This window comes from Talpa europaea, assembly GCF_964194135.1.
Source record: "Talpa europaea genome assembly, chromosome: 13".
NCBI classification, from domain to species: Eukaryota; Metazoa; Chordata; class Mammalia; order Eulipotyphla; family Talpidae; genus Talpa; species Talpa europaea.
The window spans coordinates 4785293-4805156 of NC_140080.1; the positions used below are offsets into that span (position 1 = coordinate 4785293).

Below are 19864 nucleotides of genomic sequence, written 5' to 3' on the forward strand. Positions count from 1 at the left end.
TTAAATCACTAAAGATTTCATCTTTTAAGGCACTAAGTGTCCAGAGTTAAGAAACCTATTGAACTTTGTTCTCTCAAAGTTCAAACATTAAACATAAGAAGTAAAGCTGCCAACTTCATGTTCAATTTGAAGCTTAAATTTAGTAGAATGAATTTCGTACATTCCGAAATCTCACTAAGGAATTAACAAGCTAGCGGCTGAATCAACCATCTTGGCGTGGTTTGATCACCACTTGATTTACTCGTGTTACTCATTCACCTTTGATCGGCACACCTAAATGCAATGCAGATTCTGCTTTTCCAGGTGCCGCTGGGGGAGTCGCAGAGGGGACGCGGCATTTGCTCCAGGGGACTCCGGACACTTGGCTTGCTCTAAAAAGCCAACATCTCAGGTCTTGAGCCTCTTGTTGAGCAGTGAATGTTTATCTGCACATACTCCATTTTTCTTCCGACTGGAACTTTCTTTGGGATCCCTGGTGCCATCACTGACCAGTTCTGCGTGGGCTTCGCTAGGCAGCTGCAAGACAGGGTATAGATCCAGAGGGCCATGGACCCTACACCTGACCACCTGCAGGCTGGCTCTGCAGGCCAGAAATCCCAACGCCACAGCACTGGCTGCTCTTCCCTGACCGCAGTGTCAACCTTAAAACATGTGTGAACTTTCCTAGCTCCCAAGTAGACTATCCCTTTTTGGTAAACTCCTTTTCAGTGCTTGCTTAGACCTTACAGCTGTGATCGAGTCCTAGACTTCAAAAGTCAGTCCTCATTTCTCTGTCTTTTCCTTTTCTTCCTTCTTTATTTCTCTCTTTTTTTGGAATCTCCATATCATTGTCTGTAGTGACTGAATTAATTCACATGCCCATCAGCAGTGCAGAAAGGTTCCCCGTTAGCCTTGCTAACACCTGTTGTCTTCTTGAAGCCAGCTCTTTCAGCAGGTGTGGCATGATAGTTAATGTTTCTTCACATAAATTTTTTAACGGAGGGTACACTGGGTTAGAACACTGCATGTGATCTAGGGGGACAGGTTCAGGCTCCTCACTATATGCCCCCACACCACACCCACCACCAAGGTACCCTTGGTCTTCGACCACAGTCCATCGGGGCCCCTCCCCCTGATACGCCCACCCCCCTCTTAAACAACAGATAAGAACTGATTTCTAGACTTGGTTTATATTGTTCACACAGACAGAAGCAGTCCTGTTAGCAAATCATTTGCTCTCATTCCAACTGACCAAGGGGACTTTGCTGACTGTGCGGGTGTCTTTCAGCACTGAGTGTTCCTTTATGCATCAAAGGCGTAAACAAACAACAAATTATGCAACAAAGCCTCTCAAGTTTTTGCCTTTCTGTTTTGAGACCCGGGAGCTCTTTCTCACACCCTGGGCAGCTCAGGGAGAGAATGGAAAGGCTCTGGCTGGAAGCACATCAAATGCAGAAACTAGGCCACAAGCTGCCAGAGATTCCCAGGCTCATCAGCCACTTTAAGTTGTTTATTTTACTGTCAGCCATTTGCATGTCTATAACTTTGGGGGTACATGTTTACACTTCCATATGTGCATGTTTCACTTACCTTCCACCAAGCCTTCTATGCCAACACCCCATCCCCCGCCCTCCTCGAGCCCTCGTCCCTCTGTGAACCAGAATATTTTCCCCAGAGTCCAAGAACTGGACCATGCTGCCAATGCTTCCATGGATTTTACAGTGCTGTGTGGGAACCCCAGGAACCGTCAATCAGTTTGCAGACAACAGAAAGTAGTTTTGACTTTTGTTATCATTTCTGTCTCTATTGTGAAGACCCTTTTTGCAGGCCTGAGGGACTTCTGGGGTATGGGAATGGTCCTCGGAACATGTTTCCTTGGCTTTATTCCTTACAAAGAATATGACACTCAAAACTGCACCAGCCAGTCAACCCTAACATAGGCTATTTTGTTCTTTGTACATTTTTAAACAATTTGCAAGTCTTTTTTCTTCATTTTGCAAAGCTTAAAGCTTTTCCTCTAAAAATCAAGTAGCAGACCCTTACCTTTGCTCTGCCTCGAGTATTCTCCGAGATCACACTTTCAGCTTTGCCTCCAATGGCTTCTTCTAAAACTACACCAAGGAAGAGATAACAGAGATAATAAATACAAATGTTTAAAAGATAAATTTTGGGGGGCTCTATAGGAAGATCCTTAATGAAGAGTAGATCCTTAATTTAAAAGTGCCACTGTTAAAATTGCTGCTTTTAAACTACATTGTAGCATTTCATTATGTAGGACTGGCCTTCCCAAAATGCTCAAATAGGCTTTTTCTAAGATGTACATATCATCTTTGCATGTGGAGCTATGCTTACTAAAGGCCTCTGGGCCTCAGGGAACCTGATACCACGACCTTAAAGAATGCAGACTACCCAGATTTAGGACCATTGCCAAAAGTCACCCTTTAATCAGATAAGCTTGTCTTAAAGCAGAGCCAACATCTAGAGTACCCCAACACCATCTTTTATTTTCCACATAAATTTTATGATCCACTAACACTCGCAGCCCTCTTGCTAGTCCCTCCCTCCTTAGCTAAATTTCAGTACTGTTGGGCCTCCCCGGTGGCGCAGCGGTTGAGCGCTGGGTTGCGAAGCTGCCCGCAGCCTCTGCAGCGCTGGTTCGATCCCCGGCTGCTCCCCGGCCACCGGAGGAGGGTCCCACATGGTGCGCAGACCTTTCCTGCTGCCTGCTGCTCCCCTCAGCAGTGTACTTCGGTCCTTCTGCCTGCTCTGCTCCCTGCTCTGGCTCTGGTGAATTCTCTTACCCTCCCGCGCTTCTGACTGTACCCAGTGCTTGTATAAATAAATAAATCAATCTTTAAAATAAATAAATAAATAAATAAATTTCAGTACTGTTAATGATGTCATCATTAAAACCTATGGTCAAAACTTGCACACCAAAAGTACTCAGAGGAATGGGGGGATTTTCCCTGCACCCCAAAAATTACTACCATTTACAAAGAGCACTAAACCTAATTCTCTTTACTCAAAGGAAATTTCTCTGGCCCACTGCCAATAATGTCCAAGCTCTGAGATGACTTTAAAATAATAGTAATAGATTTGTCCAATCTGTACTTTTTTTCCTCCTGGACTGCAAGAGGACAGGCAGGCACATGAGCAATGCTCCCTGAGTCCAGAGGCAATGACTATATCATTGAACTCAGGCTGCCACTTATCCGGTATGCGCCACCAATTCCTGGTTTCTCAGGAATATAAACCTGGGCTAGACCCATTTCCTCTAGCCTGGGCTAACCCCAAAAGGCTGAGAAGGGAGCAGAGGTTGAATCTTAAAAACAGAACTAAAGCAACAACAAAAATGAACTAGCAGCCCACAGTGCTTTATGTTTTTCAGCATTGTTCTTCATTGCTAATTTACAATCTCAATTTATAGTCATAACATAAGATAAAAGTAAGTTACTTCCATAACACAGGTAAACAAAAGTTAAATTCCTATCACAGGCTATAATTCTGAATGACAAGCAGAAGTCCTCAAAAATTAAACTGTGATAAGTGAAGCGCACACAAAGTCAAACTACTCAGCAGACAGCAAGTTAAATGTTAACCTGCAGCCTATGACTTTATTAGAGGTGTCTCACGTATTCATGGTCAGTGTAAAACACCAAAAATGCAGCGTGTGTGGTGCATGGTACAGAACAGACATGATGGGTTTTAAATAGTAGAAAGTGAAAATAAATGATAGATTAATTGAAGTGGTATGAGTGCCAACCAAATTTAGAATAACTAAGAGTCCACAGTTACTTTTCAGCTATCTTTTTTGCAGTTCCAAGCACAAAGTTACATATCCATTTCCCCCCTAGTCCACTTGTGCTCTGAATATGTGCGTGAAGTCATGCATGACCAGGCCAGCGGGGAGGGAAGCAAGGCAGGCAGGGGCAAGGAGGCCTCAGAAAGATCTGTGGACTGACCTGTCAGAATCCCGTCCAGTTGGTCCACCATGAACACTGCATCTTCTTCAGTGAAGCACATGGGTGGCTTTATTTTAAGCACATTCCTGTAAGGCCCATCTGCACTGAGGAGCACTCCACTTTCTTTCATCCTGTTGAAACAAAATGAACAATTTTAGAGATCTAATTGACTTTTACTAAATAATTCATGAAGAGGGCAGATCCTGTCTAGATACTGCAACACCTTACACAAAATGAAGGCTATTTATAGATACTTAACAATTTAAAATACTTCACAATAGGAAATATACGTGAGCACAAAGGGGAACCAGGATTATTTAAGAATGATGAGGACATAGGGCAGGTAATATTCTGTACACAAGAAACCCACATTTATAAATTGCACGAGTTCTTAAAACTTTCCTTATTTGGAGAAGAGAGGGAGTAAAAGCAGTTTTCAAGTGGGTGGCCGTCAAGAGCCAAGAAAGCATACAGGCAGGGCGTGGGGGGGTCCATTTACTTGTAGATGATGTGCTGCGCTTCTGCTGTGGCAGGGGTCCTTTTCTGATGGTCCTTTACTAAGTCAATTCCGATGAAGAGGCCAAAGCCCCTGAGGGGTATGCAAAAAGGTAACTTGAGACAATAATAATAAACACTGCACTGTACAAAGAATTAACACTGTCCTCCAACTTCAGCTAAATTTGAAGCTGAATATGATTCCCTCATGGGTAATTTCTATTGAATCTAAGTTCACAACTCTTTCTGGTTTCTGAAACAAGTTAGCATTTGTCATCCAGTTTTTTTCCTCCCACTTCAGGAAAAAAGGCTAAACAATAACTTTTCCATGCTATTTAGTTTCTCAGGATATCAATGCTGATAAATGTCTATATATATGTGCGTGTGAAAAATACTGAGATTCCCAGGATATCATTTAAAATAATTTTTGATTGAACATTTGGAGTTATTTTAAGTTCCTTTCATCTTCTAGATGCTGAAATGATGCCAGGTTTATTAAAAAAAAAAGAAAAAAGGAAAAAAAAAGAAATACATAAACGTCAGGAGACTATATACTCAGCATTAACAGAGCTTATATCTGGCTTCTAGATTAAGAATGATGTTCATTTTCTATGTTTTTTGGTGTTTCATAGATTGAATTTTTATGTAACCTCTTTTAAGCTAATAAGACAAAACAAACTATCTTCATTTGGAAAAATGAATAACGACATAACTTCATGACAAATGTACCTGATGTCTCCTATCAAAGTGTGCTTAGCCTTCTGTTTCTTCAGTAACTCAATAAGATAATCCCCTACTCTTGCGGCATTTCCTTGGAGATCTTCATTTTCAATTACATCTAGCACGGCCAAACCAACAGCAGAAGACACCGGATTTCCTCCATACTTCAGGGAAAAAACATAAATGAGACAACACAACGCTTGAACTATTGATAATGCTTCATGTGAGAAATCTGGTTTCCAATTAATGCATGCATGATTCTAATAAAATTTTTTCCTGTGATACTGTTTCTTATATTTAGAATATGACACAATTTCTTTATTCAGCCTCAAGTGAAAGGTCAATGCATTTTATTTCTCCATGCTGTGTAACTGGTACCAAGGACTCAGGGAATTTATTGGTTCATCCCACCAAAAAAACAGACATTATGTTGGGAAGTAAAGCATGGTTCAGTGAGGGGAATATGGGATTCTTCCCTTAAACAGTTGTGTGAAAACAACAATGACATTTTCTCCAAATAACTGATGTGTTTAGATTTGAACCTTACCTTTAGTTGGAACAAATCCTATTACACACACTGCTTAATTACACACACAGGCTTAATTTTTCCAACTTTAAAGTTTATGGCATTTTTGGATAAAAGGAAGGAAATAATATTTCCCAAAGGCAGCCATGTAACATTTCTAGTACTAGACCATCTAAACATTGTGAAAGTATTTGGGATATAAATGTGATACGAAGCAAAAAGAATCCTATCATCTGTAAATAATGTCTCATAACCTCTTCAGTCTACAGGGGCAGTCATCTGTCATCAGAACAACTATAAGGATGTTTTCAGAAGGGGAAAGATATACACAAGGAAAAATACAAGAAGAACTGTGCCCAACAGACCGAAATATGGTGAGAGTAAAGTTTGGGTAGTGTCCCGGGGTGATTAGCTGGCAATACTGAGCTTTATTTTTATGACATCACAAGAAGTATAATAACATACATTCTTTTATCCCTCTTAGCACTAAAAGTTGAAGATCAAAATTTACCGTATTGAAATACTCCATCCCAGAGCTGCTGAAGGCTTCTGCGATTTCTGCGGTTGTCACCACACATGCCATGGGGTGGCCATTGCCCATTGGCTTCCCCATCGTGACAATGTCCGGAGCAAAGTCTTCACCATGCATCTGGAAGCTCCAGAAATGTTTCCCAACTCGGCCAAAGCCCACCTGAACTTCATCAGCTATGAACACACCCCCTGCTCCACGCACATATCTGAAAAGCAACAGCACAGTTTATTGCCTTCACCACTCTGAGCATCCCCAAACCCACCCACCAGCACACAGATGATTGAGAACTTTAAAAAATGTTGTGAACCTGGAGTCTATAATCTTTGTTAAAATATTTCAGTACTCATACCCTACTCCCAAGACATCTATGTGATTGAAATATAATCACAGAATATTCCAGTTAGATATATTCTACATCATTTGGGTTTGTTCTCTTTAAGCAATGCTGTATTATTTTAAGTAGGAAAAGAATGAAGTGAACAAGAAGTAGTTTTCAGCCAGGTTAATCTCCAAATTTTTACTAATCCGAAAAGCTTGGACACCAGTCAATCAGAGAGGCTGGGGTTGAAGGGGGTTAGTGGCTGCTACAGAGTCCTGCAGGCAGGCCCCCCACTACTGGACCATGTATTAACCCTTTATTTGCTGGACCTTTGGAAGGTGGAGGAGTTCCAGGAGTCCTGGGATGGTGGGCACTCCAAAGTGGCTATTTACCAGCCAGCCTGAAAGCACGTCAATATTACAACAACCAGTACGGTCCTACAGAGTTGTCATGGTGCCCTCAGTTTCACCAAGGATGCCCAAGTCCAGTACATACTCTGCCACTTTCTGGAAGTAGCCTGCTGGAGGAATTACTTGTCCGCCACAACTCTGCATGGATTCGGCAATAAAAGCAGCAATCTATACAAGAGAAGATGGAGTCAAAGTCCATTAGGACCCTCTCATACCTCCAAATAAAGAGGACTTCCTATAGAGCAGGTTATTTTAGAAGTGGAGTAGACTGGTGGCCACCAGATTAGATAAAGAAAAGATGTCTATGCTGAAAAAGCAGCTGGGATGAGCATCAGTTTCTGAAATTTTTGGTAATTACTATGAGAAACAGAGAAGATGCGTTCCAGCTCATTAATTTAAATGCAGTGTTATCACAGCATCCACTAAGATCGATGTTTTGATCAGTCTCTGATATGAGCTTCTAAAAAATTATGCAGGTTCCAAATGCATCACTCTAGGGCTGATTTCCCTGGTCTGGTGAAACGGGGCTGCCTGAAGTTGGGATCCACACTTACGAAATGGGAAGGAACACACTTGGGTTACTGTGCTGTATTTCTAGTTCTGGCCCCGAACCAGGCTGAACTCAGCAGAATTAGTCAATTCACAATAGGAACAGAGGAACTGTTTCAGAGGTGGAAAAACAACAGGTAGAAAATAACACTCAAGAATGAATAGAAAGCACAGACTATGAGGTAATAAGAGAATCAAGGTTCCAGTCCAGACTTAATGACTGTATTACCTCAGCTTAGGTTATGTTAAAATATCTTACTTAATAGCTGTAAAATGAGGTCAGTAGTTCAAAAGATTTCTGCTGTAAAATTATGAAGCATCCATAATCATATGGATGTGCTCACTGCTTTCAGTACTGTCAGCATGATAGCCTCAATTCAGTAACTATTGCATGCTATTTTTTCCCAAGAACTATTCAAACCTGTTAGTAGTAGAAAGACCATAGGATCTCAGTAATGTCAAGTTTTTCCTGGAAACAGTTTGTGTAGAGAGGTATAGACTACCTTTGAAGAGGAAAAGAGCGTGAAGCTCAAACAGTAAGTAAAGCACTAGATCTCCCTACACAATTAGCTCATTGAAGACATGAAAAATCAAAGGATGGGAAGAAAAGGAAATAAAAAACAGTTAAGAAAAACAACTGATTCTTCAGTCATGAAGATAAAAATATCTGAACTGAAAAAAGCACCGGCTTCATTTTTATCTCAGTTAAGATTGTTTTTCATTGTTGTATGTACGGACATAAGCCAGCTGGAAGGAAAAGCAGGAACTATAGCCGTACACAAGGAACCCCCATGTGTGCTGAGAACTTAGTGTGAACCTGAAGACAGCAGGAACAAGACTGAGGAAGTGAAAACTTTCTTCCTATGCTGGAGGATTCTGGATCTGCCTTAGAAATCCAGGTCCAGATGGGAAGGACATCTTTGTGCCCTGACTTACTCAGGTCAGGCTATCTCTGGGGGGCTCTGTGACTGCATGAAAGTTTAAGGGAGACACCATGGCTCCCTGGTGGGCCTCGGAATCTGCAGTGGTACGAAGGCGTCAGAGCGACTTTGCGTCTTCCTTTCATTCCCAGCTACTCTCCTTTCACTCCCAGCTATTCTCGGCTGGAAGTCTGTTCCTGGACTTCCACCTTTCTTAATCTTCTCTGCTTGACCCCTTTGGATCAGAGTCTGCGTCCCACTGGGAAGGTCAGAATTAGGCCACCAGTTCTGGAAGGAAGATTGTGATTGCATTTCCAGGATAAATAAAAATAGTTTTATATAATTGATAGTTATAAATAATGCACTTTTGAAATATGAACAAGGTGGAAAGTAACCAGAGAAGAACAGAAAGGGGAGTTAGATGGAATAATTTTCTACCTCTCCAATGGTAGAAAACACTTTTTACAAAAGCTGCTAAAATGTTTACAAACCTTCCTTCCACGGTTTTGAGCTTCTTCAATAATTTTCTTCACTTCATCTGCATAAGCACTGGCTGGGTCTTCATGGTCTTCTTTATATTTTCCTCTGTATGTATCTGGAGTTGGTGCCTGAAACCATCAAATGATAGTTTCTTAGGGTTTGCCTCCTTGATGAAAGAACTTTTATAAAAGGGCATTTGCTCACAAGAGCATATTAGAAAGGTGATCACATGGATTTAAGCAACTCTAGTTTCTTTTGTTTTTTGTGCTTAGTGTTTCTGAATTCTGTGATTACTAAAATCTTCACACTGTGAACAGGAACTTGGATTTGTTCCCAGAGTCTTGCAAATCAACACTGCATCTCCATTCACAGAAGGAGAAATTCAGATCAACAAGTGTGATTTTATTATTTGAAAATTTCAATGCAAGAAAACTATATTAATGATTCTATATGAAAAATAAAAACAACAATTATCAACTATGTTGCAAATTATAATCATTCCTAAAACTAGAGTACCTTAGTTCTGATCCAGCTCATAATTTTTAAAGGAGTTATTGATGGTTCTCCGAAGAAAGTCTATTAATCCTTAATTAATGGAAATACACCAAGTGAACATCACTGTTTCAGCACTTGATTGGTTTCTTTTTACTGAAAACATCGATGTCATTTGGCAGAACAAATTTTCAGACACACTGTCTGAGTTTCAAGTTGGCATCAGTGATAGAAAAGGTAATTGGAAACCAGCAGGCAAGAAAAATAAAGCAGTTGCATTAAGTGACAGTAGTCACAACTGCAGCACTAATTTGCCTATTGTGATCCTCATGAATGGGTTTTAAGCCTCATCCTGTCATGTTCTGCTCTTTAACAGGTCACATCACCACTCTAGAACTCAGTTCCTTTCTGTGGTTGCATTTCAATGAAAGAATTGACTGGATTATCACAGGGCATTGTTTCCTGTGCTAACATTCAGCTGCTTGGCTTCTAAAATACTTACCACATGCACAAATTCTTTCTTGTCATCTTTGCCCTTTCGAAACTTATAAGGACTAATCTCAATTAGAGATGTTAGGTGGCCATGGTAAGCGCTGAAAAGAGAAAAGACAGTAACAAAAATCACTCAAAAAAGGATGTTTTACCAGAATATGTAAAACAAAATTGTACATCATCCCAGCAGGATCTCAACATTCGGCCAGATTTAACTACCTAGGGTCTAATTGTTTGTGGGAACATAGGCCATTTAATTCGTTCAGTTCTCATTCATGTAATAAAGCCAAGTATGTATTCTCCTAGCTAATTTAAGTGGAAAAGCAATTCTTTTGATTATTAGGTCAGCTAAGTCCAATTACTTAGACGTAAAAAATGCTATTCTTTCTTTTAATGACTTCCTATGTTTGTATCTGTATTCTTTAAATATATTTGATATATTCTAGCACATTTTAAAACTTTATATCCTAGAATGGATGAGTTTCTGTCTGAGATGTCTTCTAAAGCATGTCCAATGGCATCAATTGGGCAAATACTATTGGGAAGGAAGAGGAGGTGTCTCTGAGAACTAAGACTGAGAAGTGACCACAGCTATGAAATTGCTTTCTCTCACTTAAAATGCAGGTGGCTATGATAGTCCCTGCTCTATCTTTTGCCAAAGATTTAACTGGGAGGTCTAGAAAAGTAATTACAAGAAGTCCATGAATAGATAAAGCAAAGAGGGAGGACTTCCCCCGCTACAGATTAAGGCATATTTTGTCCTGCTATAGGAGTAAGAACAGAGGCCACTGAGACAGAAGGAGAGCTCAGAGACACATCCACATGTACAAGGTACCACAGCATACTCCAGTAGGGTTCAACTGAGGACAATTATAAAAGGAGAAGAAGAAAACGAAGAACAACTTTGTGATTTGGGAGTGGGGTAGGTGGGGTGGGGTGGGGAAGAAAGCTATTAACAAAACTTAGAAAATAAACCATCAGGTAAAATTTCATTGGATCAAAATTAAAAATTTCCATTTAAGGGTAGCATGGACAGAGGAAAAAGACAGGCGATAAAAGGAGTGAGTGCCAAAAATGGTGATTCTCAACTCTGCCTGGATAGTAGGAACATCAAAAAATGTAAAACACTGGGATCCACCTCAGAGATTCTCTTTAATTGCTCTGGGGTAGGGCCTGGGCATTGGCATTGTCAAAATACCTCTCCAGATAATTATAAAATCCAGTGAAGGCTGAGATCCTCTGATGTAGAGTCTCTAAGTAAACAACAACCAAGAAGGAAAGGATGGAATGTAATAGTATGAATGAAAATTTGCTGTCAAATTACATAGAAAAAGGGACAAAGAGGGCCTCCCCAGTGGCGCAGCGGTTGAGCGCTGGGTTGCGAAGCTGCCCGCGGCCTCTGCGGCGCAGGTTCGATCCCCGGCTGCTCCCCGGCCACCAGAGGAGGGTCCCACATGGCGCGCAGACCTCTCCTGCCGCCCGCTGCTCCCCTCAGCAGTGTGCTTCGGTCCCTCTGCCTGCTCTGCTCCCCGCTCTGCCTCTGGTGAGTTCTCTCACCCTCCCGCGCTTCTGACTGTATCCAGTGCATGTATAAACAAACATATGAAGAGAGAAACTCATAAACAGATAACTGTGAATTAAAACACTAGTACCATTTTATACCTAATAAAGAAAAAATAGAGGGCCTCTCCGGTGGTGCAGCGGTTGAGCGCTGGGTTGAGAAGCTGCCCACAGCCTCTGCAGTGCCGGTTCGTTCCCCGGCTGTTCCCTGGCCACCAGAGGGCCCCATATGGCGCGCAGACCTCTCCTGCCCGGCCTGCTGCTCCCCTCAGCAGTGTACTTCGGTCCTTCTGTCTGCTCTGCTCCCCGCTCTGGCTCTGGTGAATTCTCTCACCCTCCTGCGCTTCTGACTGTACCCAGTGCTTGTATAAATAAATTAAAAAAAATAAAAAAAATAAAAATAAATCTTTAAAAAAAAAAAGAAAAAATAGAAGGCAGGATGCTATTAGGTTTTGGTGAAAACACAGCAAATTGGGAAAATCTATGCCCTGCTGTAGAGCCTTGCATCCATCCTGGAACTGTAAGTATTTTGTCATATCAATGATGTCTGTGTGCCCCTACCACCCAGCGATCCTATTTCTGGGTATTTTCCCCTAAGAAATTCTCAGAAAGGTCCATAAGAGCATGCTGTTCAAAGATCCTTGTTGCAGCACTGCTTGTGTAGCTGGGAGTCAAGGGTGATCCCCCAAGGATCCATGGGGCTGAGTTGGTATGCATGAGCCCAAGCCACACTGTTCCTCATGCAGTTACTGAGCATTTGAAATGCAGGAGTCTAAACTGAGATGTGCTGTTAGTGTAACACACTCATTGATTGTAAAGACACGGGAGGGAGGAAGGGGGGTGAGGGAGGGAGGTTTGGGAGGGAAGGAAGGAAGAAGAAAATACCAAATCTTCTATACTGATTGCATGTTGAAATGATATGTCAGTTAATGGGATGCCCAGAACAATTTAAGTTTCAAATTATATTTAAATTCCTCATTATATTTCTATCAGACAGCACTGATTAAATGTACATCCAGCAATATGGAGTCTTGAAACAGTGCTGAAGGAAAGAAGTCAGAAACAGAAAGAAATCTATAGTCACTTTTGTAAAACAAAATAGATCCACATAAAATAATACATATTTTCAAGAATACAAAAAATAAAAGACATTCATTAGAAAAGCTGTTGATAGGTGGGGGAGAATGGGAATAAAAAAGAACAAAAAAAATAAACTGTGGTATGCAAAATAATGCCCTCCCACCCCCAGCTGCCCACCACCTAGTCTTTGGAGTCTAAAAATCTGTCACATAGAAAGAGGACCTTGCTATAATGGTTAAATTACACACATTTTAAGGAGATGGAGAGATAATCCTGGAGAGTCCAAAGGAATCACAAGGGAAAAAAGCTGGCAGAGGGAAAGCAGCTGGTCAGAGACACAGAAGCCACAAAAGGACAGAAGAGGCTGAGGGATGAAATGGACTGGCTCCCAATATGGACGAGAGGTCCCAGAGCCAGGGAATTAGGGCACCCATAGAGGTGAGACAAGGCAAGGAGACTGATTCTCCCCATCATGCCTCCAAAAGGAGCTCAGCCTTGTTGACACCTTATGTTCCTTCCATGAGACTCATGTCAGACTTCTGACCCCCCGGACTATAGGAGAGTAAATTTGTGTGAGAGTCACTATGTTTGGAGTAATTTTATACAGCAAGAGAAAGCAAATATACTAACCAACATATGTTCAATTCAACCCTGTAAAGTTGAGTTGAAAGTTAGTAAAGTTAAAAGTTGTAGATTTCATGTTTAAGATGCAATCAATTCACGAGAGGGAAGATTAAACAGTGACCGCCACAAACTGAGAAAGTACTTTCATTGGACTACTGATTTTCTTTATAACATACTCTAAATTGTTACCTTTTAAGTTAATTACAGTGGGTAATCCCAATGGTGAAATGAAGGTTTGGATTTTTAGGATATTGGTTATTTTTTTATTGTTTAAAAAAATAGTTACTCATCTTATCATAGGGGTTCAATAAATAAACAGACTATGTGAAGAGTTAGCCTGAGTCACATAAAGCCCCTGCAGCAGTGAACAATGGGGACTGGGGAGGAATTAAGGATCCTCCAGGCCTAAGCAGGCCTTGACTCCCCTATACATAATAAAAAACACAATGTCATCTATCCCCTCCTCCTTCTGTGCTTATGGTATTAAATGGATGGGATGAGTCACTGCAAACTTGTCTCAGAGGGACTTTCTTAGAAGTCTTCTTCTAGGACTTACTGGTCAAGGGTAATCACGTCTTGGTGGCCTCTGAAGTGTCGAGCCAGGCGTAACGCCAAGTCGTTGGCTTCAGATCTATTAGGATAATAGAGAGAGGGGAGAGTTTGGCTGAAATGCTTTTAAAAATAATTCAAAATGTTAATTACAAAAGTGGTAAAACTCCAATTATTCAGAAATGAATAAACGAAGTATCTGAAGTTCTCTGCTGCCCCTTCAATCTTGCCTATCCTGTAAGTATCAATCCACCCTTCCAACAGCAGTTGTTCAGCAAAGGAGATGCAGAGAGAGAGCCACTACAAAGTAAGGATGTGCTGTTCAAGCCACACTGGAGCCCAGTCACAGCAGTAGTCGAGTAATTTGGGACACACTGAGAAATATGCAATGGGTTCATCTGAATGGGCTTGCGGGGAGCCATTCACTTGGTTACTATTGTATTCATCCAATATTTGATAAGTCCTTATCTATAAAATGAAGATCATAATGTTTCTGTCTGGTTCAGAGTCTAAATATACTACTCAGTATATTTATTTGGGCCATGTTAAGTATCTGCCAGGTCTATACCAAGTGTTTTACTGTATTTGTTGATATGACTACACTGCTATCTCCTTTATAGGGACAAGGAAAAAGCCTGTTTCCAGGACTTCCAAGGAGGTTAAGTAACCGGAATAAATTTTCACAGTTAAGAAGAGGTAGAGCAAGCATTAGGACTGAAGCCAGTTTAACTTCAAGATTACTGTTTGCATTGTGTCAGGCTCTCTCACCTCCAGTGTATGGAAAATGCCTTGCCTTGGGACTAATCCCCTTGACACTATAGGATTCTTTAGAAATGGAAGTCAAATATTAAGATATTTTATTTATTGAAGGCAAGAATGCTTTATCAATTATCTTGATCCTTAGAAAGGATCTTCTAGTTAAAAATGTGCTTTTGAAACGTCTCACTGACTAGAGAAAAGTGGATCAAAGCATCATATTTCAAAAACTTTCTGAATTCCTTACTAGTTAATACATACAAAAATATATGTTTAAAATATGAGTTTATGCTATACATACAGGTTTCCTTCCAATGTTATGTTGCATTGTAACTTTTTCATGTCACTAGCATATATTTTCAAAAACATACTTTTTAATGTCTGTATAGTATTCCACAGGATTGTCATGTAATACTTCGAATTTACAGAATATAAAAATTGGAACATATTTATTCTCTTGAATTTATTTTCCTTCTTTGTGGTTGTGCTGTGAACTGCCTAAGAAAACAAGTCAATCAAAAACCCTACAAAAATTATAGCTTATTTAGCAAAGTTCTTTCTTTGCCAAAATTCCTCATTCGTGCCCTGACTGAGCTACCTCAGTTCACTGAGTATGCAGTCACTTAACCTTACTGCCTGAAGAAGTGTGTTATTTGACTAGTTTGGTTTTTCACATAAACCCTGGACTTGAATATGTTTGCCATGGTTATAGCCTGTAAGTATGGATCCTTTAGGGACACTGGAGGGCACGTTCTTCCCAAGGAAGTCATGGTTCTAAAATTTGCAGTGGTTGCACATCTTAATCATGGCACCGCTGATACAGGCTGTGCTGGGAAGCCTGACACCTGCTCTTCAGTGTCTTGAAGAGGCTCAGGACACTGAGAGTCCTAACAGGCTCCTGGAGTGAAGCAAAAAAGCCACAAGAGTCAGGTCCCCCATGTGTGGTCACTCAGTAAATGGCAAGAATCTCAGGAGACTATTCTGGATGTCACACTCCACCACAGATGGAAAAGAAAAATAAGGGTGACATAATACAGAGATCGGTGGGCATGGAGAGAGGCAGGACAGCTGGAGACATACCCAGAATTTGTAAAATAGAAAACAGAGAGTTTCTCCGGCAGGGTTGCTGAAAGGCGCTTGGCATACTCGACCATGTTGTCGTGGAGGAATCGAGAATTTGTATTTAGCAGTTCCATCTGCTTAAAGGCAGCTTTGACCACTTCTGGGTGACAGTGTCCCACTAAAATTTAGAAGACAAAAATCCCAGAAATGAGTTCCAATTCTAATGACCTGGCAAAAGAGAGGGATTCTGAAGCAAGAAAAAAAAAAAAGTCCAGCTTCTTTTCCTCCCACGTGTTTCTGCAACTTTTCCCTGTGTGAACAGACCCTGAGCGGCAAGGGCACTGCAGACACATCCATTCCTGGGATAAACATCTATGCTGCCACCCTGCTGACTCCATAAACACCCTTCAAGGCACAACCAAGACAGGATATTTACCATGGGCCACATTGTTGATGCAGTCCAGGTACCGTTCACCTTTCTCATCAAACATGTACTGCCGCTGGGCGCTCACTATTTTGATGGGATCTGCCGCAAAGAAAACTTTGCATGAAGGCCTAGAAATAATGAAAGGAAAGGTTAGGTCTGGTAGGAAGTCTCAGTGTTTTTCTTTTCCAATGAAGGTCATGATCAGTGGAAATTTACAGTTACATAAAGGATAGGGAAAACAACCTGAGGGACAGATTGCTGTTGTTTTTTTCATTATCATCCCAGAGCCTTTTACCTTAATTCCCCATGGGTGGCGCTGCACACATTTCTTTCTTCCTTCCTTCCTTCCTTCCTTCCTTCCTTCCTTCCTTCCTTCCTTCTTTTTTTTTTTTTTTAAAGATTTATTTATTTATTTATACAAGCACTGGGTACAGTCAGAAGTGCGGGAGGGTGAGAGAATCCACCAGAGCCAGAGGGGAGAGCAGAGCAGGCAGACTGAAGAAATACACTGCTGAGGGGAGCAGTGGGCAGCAGGAGAGGTCTGCGCGCTATGTGGGACCCTCGCCCGGTGGCCAGGGATCAAACCGGTGCTGCAGAGGCTTGGACCAGTGCTGCAGAGGCTGCGGGCAGCTTCGCAACCCAGCACTCAACCGCCTCGCCACCAGGGAGGCCCCAAGTCTGACAACTTTAATTATACAAACCAAGAACTAATTTTCCTTTGGAAAATTCAGCTTTCTCAGGAAAAAAGAAGGCAAACTTTTTTCTCCCTGAAGCTATGTTGACAAACATTGTCTCATTTAATCCTCCCAACAATCACATGAAATAGGGCTTATTAGTCATATCATTATGTAAGGACACGGAGGTACAGGAAAATTAAACTCATTTCAATTATATGGCCACTAAGTGAAAGAACTAGAATTCGAAAGTAGACCTCTCCTGCTCGAGCCCAAGAGTTCTCTCTGTCTCTTTCCTTCTAATCTAATTTATAAAGAAAAGACTAGCACTAAAAGCTAAATACAAATAACTTAATGCTAAATACCATGAAGGGGATTTTATGGGAGATCATTTCCATGTATTTTGAGTGGCACTTGTGCACTTATATATCCAGTTATTTATTAAATAATTACATATTAAATGATATTATTAAATAATGAAATCCAGTTATTCTTCTAATCGCCAACCCCCAATCCAACCTTTTGAGCATAGTAAAGTCATTCAAATTTTTGATTATTGGGGTGACTATCTGGACTATAAATTTTAGCAACATCAAAACATCAGAAAATTTTTAATTTTGGCTCTATGGACATTTAGGAACTAAAAACAAAATACATGTAGTGATTTTTGCCTGCACAAAAACCACGACAAGCACTGAAATTAGTGTTGGGGGGAATTAGAGGCATATAAAACAAATTAATATGCAACTGTTTAGGAAGTGTTTTCACTATTGGGAATAGTTTATTTTAAAATTTAAAACTGCTGGGCCTCCTCAGTGGCGCAGCGGTTGAGCGCTGGGTTGCGAAGCTGCCCGCAGCCTCTGCAGTGCCGGTTCGATCCCCGGCTGCTCCCCGGTCACCGGAGGAGGGTCCCACATGGCGCGCAGACCTCTCCTGCCGCCCGCTGCTCCCCTCAGCAGTGTACTTCGGTCCTTCTGCCTGCTCTGCTCCCCGCTCTGGCTCTGGTGAATTCTCTCACCCTCCCGTGCTTCTGACTGTACCCAGTGCTTGTATAAATACATAAATAAATAAATCTTAAAAAAAAAATTTAAAACTGCTTAAGATAAAACATTTATCACCTTGTTTTCTAGTACTCTCCACCCTGCCCTTCAGACTTCAGGTAAAATTCTCCTGGTCAGCTCATTTGTCTCTTCACAGAATTTGTTCAGTTCATGCCAGAAATCTGCAGGTTTTGCTCCAATTACACAGAATTGCAAATTTATAGAAAGGAGCAGTGGTTAGAAGAAGGGGAGGGGGCTGAGTCAGGAAGGAGGAATTTGACTGTGGGGACCTCCCTGGGGGTGGGGTGGAGAGAATCCGCGTCCTAAACCATCTAGAAACCCCTGGGGGCACGCTCAGGAGCCCAGGGACAGGCACTTGTCCGCGGGGCACACGGTTCTGACTCTGCTGTGGCCTCGCGCCCACCCGCTGCACCGCGCGTCTGGTAACGACCGCAGGCTAAATATTGCAAAATGCCGCTGCTTCTGCAGGGGGTGGGGGGCTGCCCAAGGCGGGCCCCCACTCGTATTCACCTACGACTTTTAAAAAGCCCTCTGGGGGCCTCCCCGGTGGCGCAGCGGTTGAGTGCTGGGTTGCGAGGCTGCCGGCAGCCTCTGCAGCACCGGTTCGATCCCCGGCTGCTCCCCGGCCACCGGAGGAGGGTCCCACATGGTGCGCAGACCTCTCCTGCCGCCCGCTGCTCCCCTCAGCAGTGTACTTCGGTCCTTCTGCCTGTTCTGTTCCCCGCTCTGGCTCTGGTGAATTCTCTCACCCTCCCGCGCTTCTGACTGTACCCAGTGCATGTATAAAACAAAAACAAACAAACAAACCAGCAAACAAATAAATAAAGCATGCCTCTATAAAAAAAAAAAATAAAAATAAAAAAAAAATAAAAAGCCCTCTGGGGACAGGGTGGCAGGAGAACTATGGGGACAACCCGACGTAAGAAAGAAAAAATTCATTAATAAAAAATAAAATACAAATAAATACACAAGCAGCTCACACTCTCTCGCTGCGGACAAAGCGCTGCTCCCGCGCCCCCGGGAGAACCTGCCAGGCCAGAGGCCGCACAGGGGGCCCGTCCCCAGGGCCAGAGCGCAGGGGCGACCGCGCCCGGTCTACACCGCGCGGCACACCCGAGTCCTGACACGGGCAGAGCCAAGCGCCGGAGGGTGACCCCGGCGGGGAGGCGGCACCCCACTCGCAAGAAGGTGTTTTCCGAGTCTTCCTACCGGCCGGACTAGTCCTTCCCCGCCGGGCGAGCGCGCGAGGAGGAGCAGGTGCCCTTCCCGCCAAGGCGGCCGGAGCTCGCGGCTCACAGGACTCGTCTGAGGGGGTCGCTCTGAGGAACTTCTGGTTGGGGGACGGGCGGGGCGAGCTATGCCCAGCGCCGGGACGGCCTTCTCCTCCCAGGGCTGCTCACCCGGGGTTCCCCTCCCTCAGCCGGCACCCCTCTCCTTCCGCGGGCGCCCGGCCATCGCTGCGCGGGAGAGCGGGGAGGCAGCCCGGCGGGCGCGCACAGGTGAGGCGCTCCGGGACGGCGGCGCGCACGCGCACAGCAGAGGCGCGCCAGCGGGCGGCGGCGCGCATGCGCTCAGGTGAGGCGCTCCGGCCCGGCGGCGCGCATGCGCACAGATAAGGCGCTCCAGCGGGCGGCGCGCATGCGCACAGCAGGGGCGCGCCGGGCAGGCGGCCGCCAGCTCCAGCCCAGCGCTGCGCCGCGCCCGCCGGGGCGCATCCTCCGCGCGCCGCGCGCTTGCTGCCCGGCTCCCGGCCCGCTCCAGCTGCCCGCCTCCGGGCTGGGTCTCCGAGCCCCGGGCTGCGTCCTTACCCGATGTGCTTCTTCCTCAGGGCCAGGGTGTCCTGCTTGCTGTACAGCTCGCACATGCTGGCCGCGCAGCCCGCGCCCTTGCGCGCGGCCCTCTCCGGTGCGGGCGCCCGCGGGAGATCCGGACCTCGCTGGGCCCCCCGGGCTGCGGAGGTCACTGGTGGCATCAGCTGGCTGGGGGCATCTCCCTTTTAAGCCTTGCCCTGCCTTTGTCTTTTGCCAAGCCCCACCTCCGCCCTCCCTCCTCCGCCGGTGCCTGCTGGGCAAGTCACCGACTCGCCACCCGTTCGCCACCCTGCCCGCCCCCGGGCGCCCTGGCTCCAGGCTCCCCGCGCGTGCCCACGGCCCCTCCCCACCCCCTCTCTGCTCCCAACTCGCCTTTACTTTATG

At 43.8% G+C, this 19864-nt stretch overlaps 1 protein-coding gene across 1 annotated transcript; it reads right to left on the reverse strand.

The window, feature by feature from the left end:
- Positions 1–387: 387 nt before the first annotated feature.
- On the reverse strand, positions 388–19533 carry ETNPPL (ethanolamine-phosphate phospho-lyase; the record flags this gene model as incomplete). The annotated part of the gene is made up of 13 exons (XM_084252210.1): positions 388–516; positions 2023–2090; positions 3942–4072; positions 4441–4530; positions 5166–5320; positions 6194–6419; positions 7029–7111; positions 8904–9020; positions 9887–9977; positions 13697–13771; positions 15526–15685; positions 15944–16062; positions 19478–19533. The coding sequence occupies 13 exons, from the start codon at positions 19531–19533 to the stop codon at positions 388–390; spliced, it is 1500 nt and encodes a 499-aa protein (XP_084108336.1).
- Positions 19534–19864: the final 331 nt, after the last annotated feature.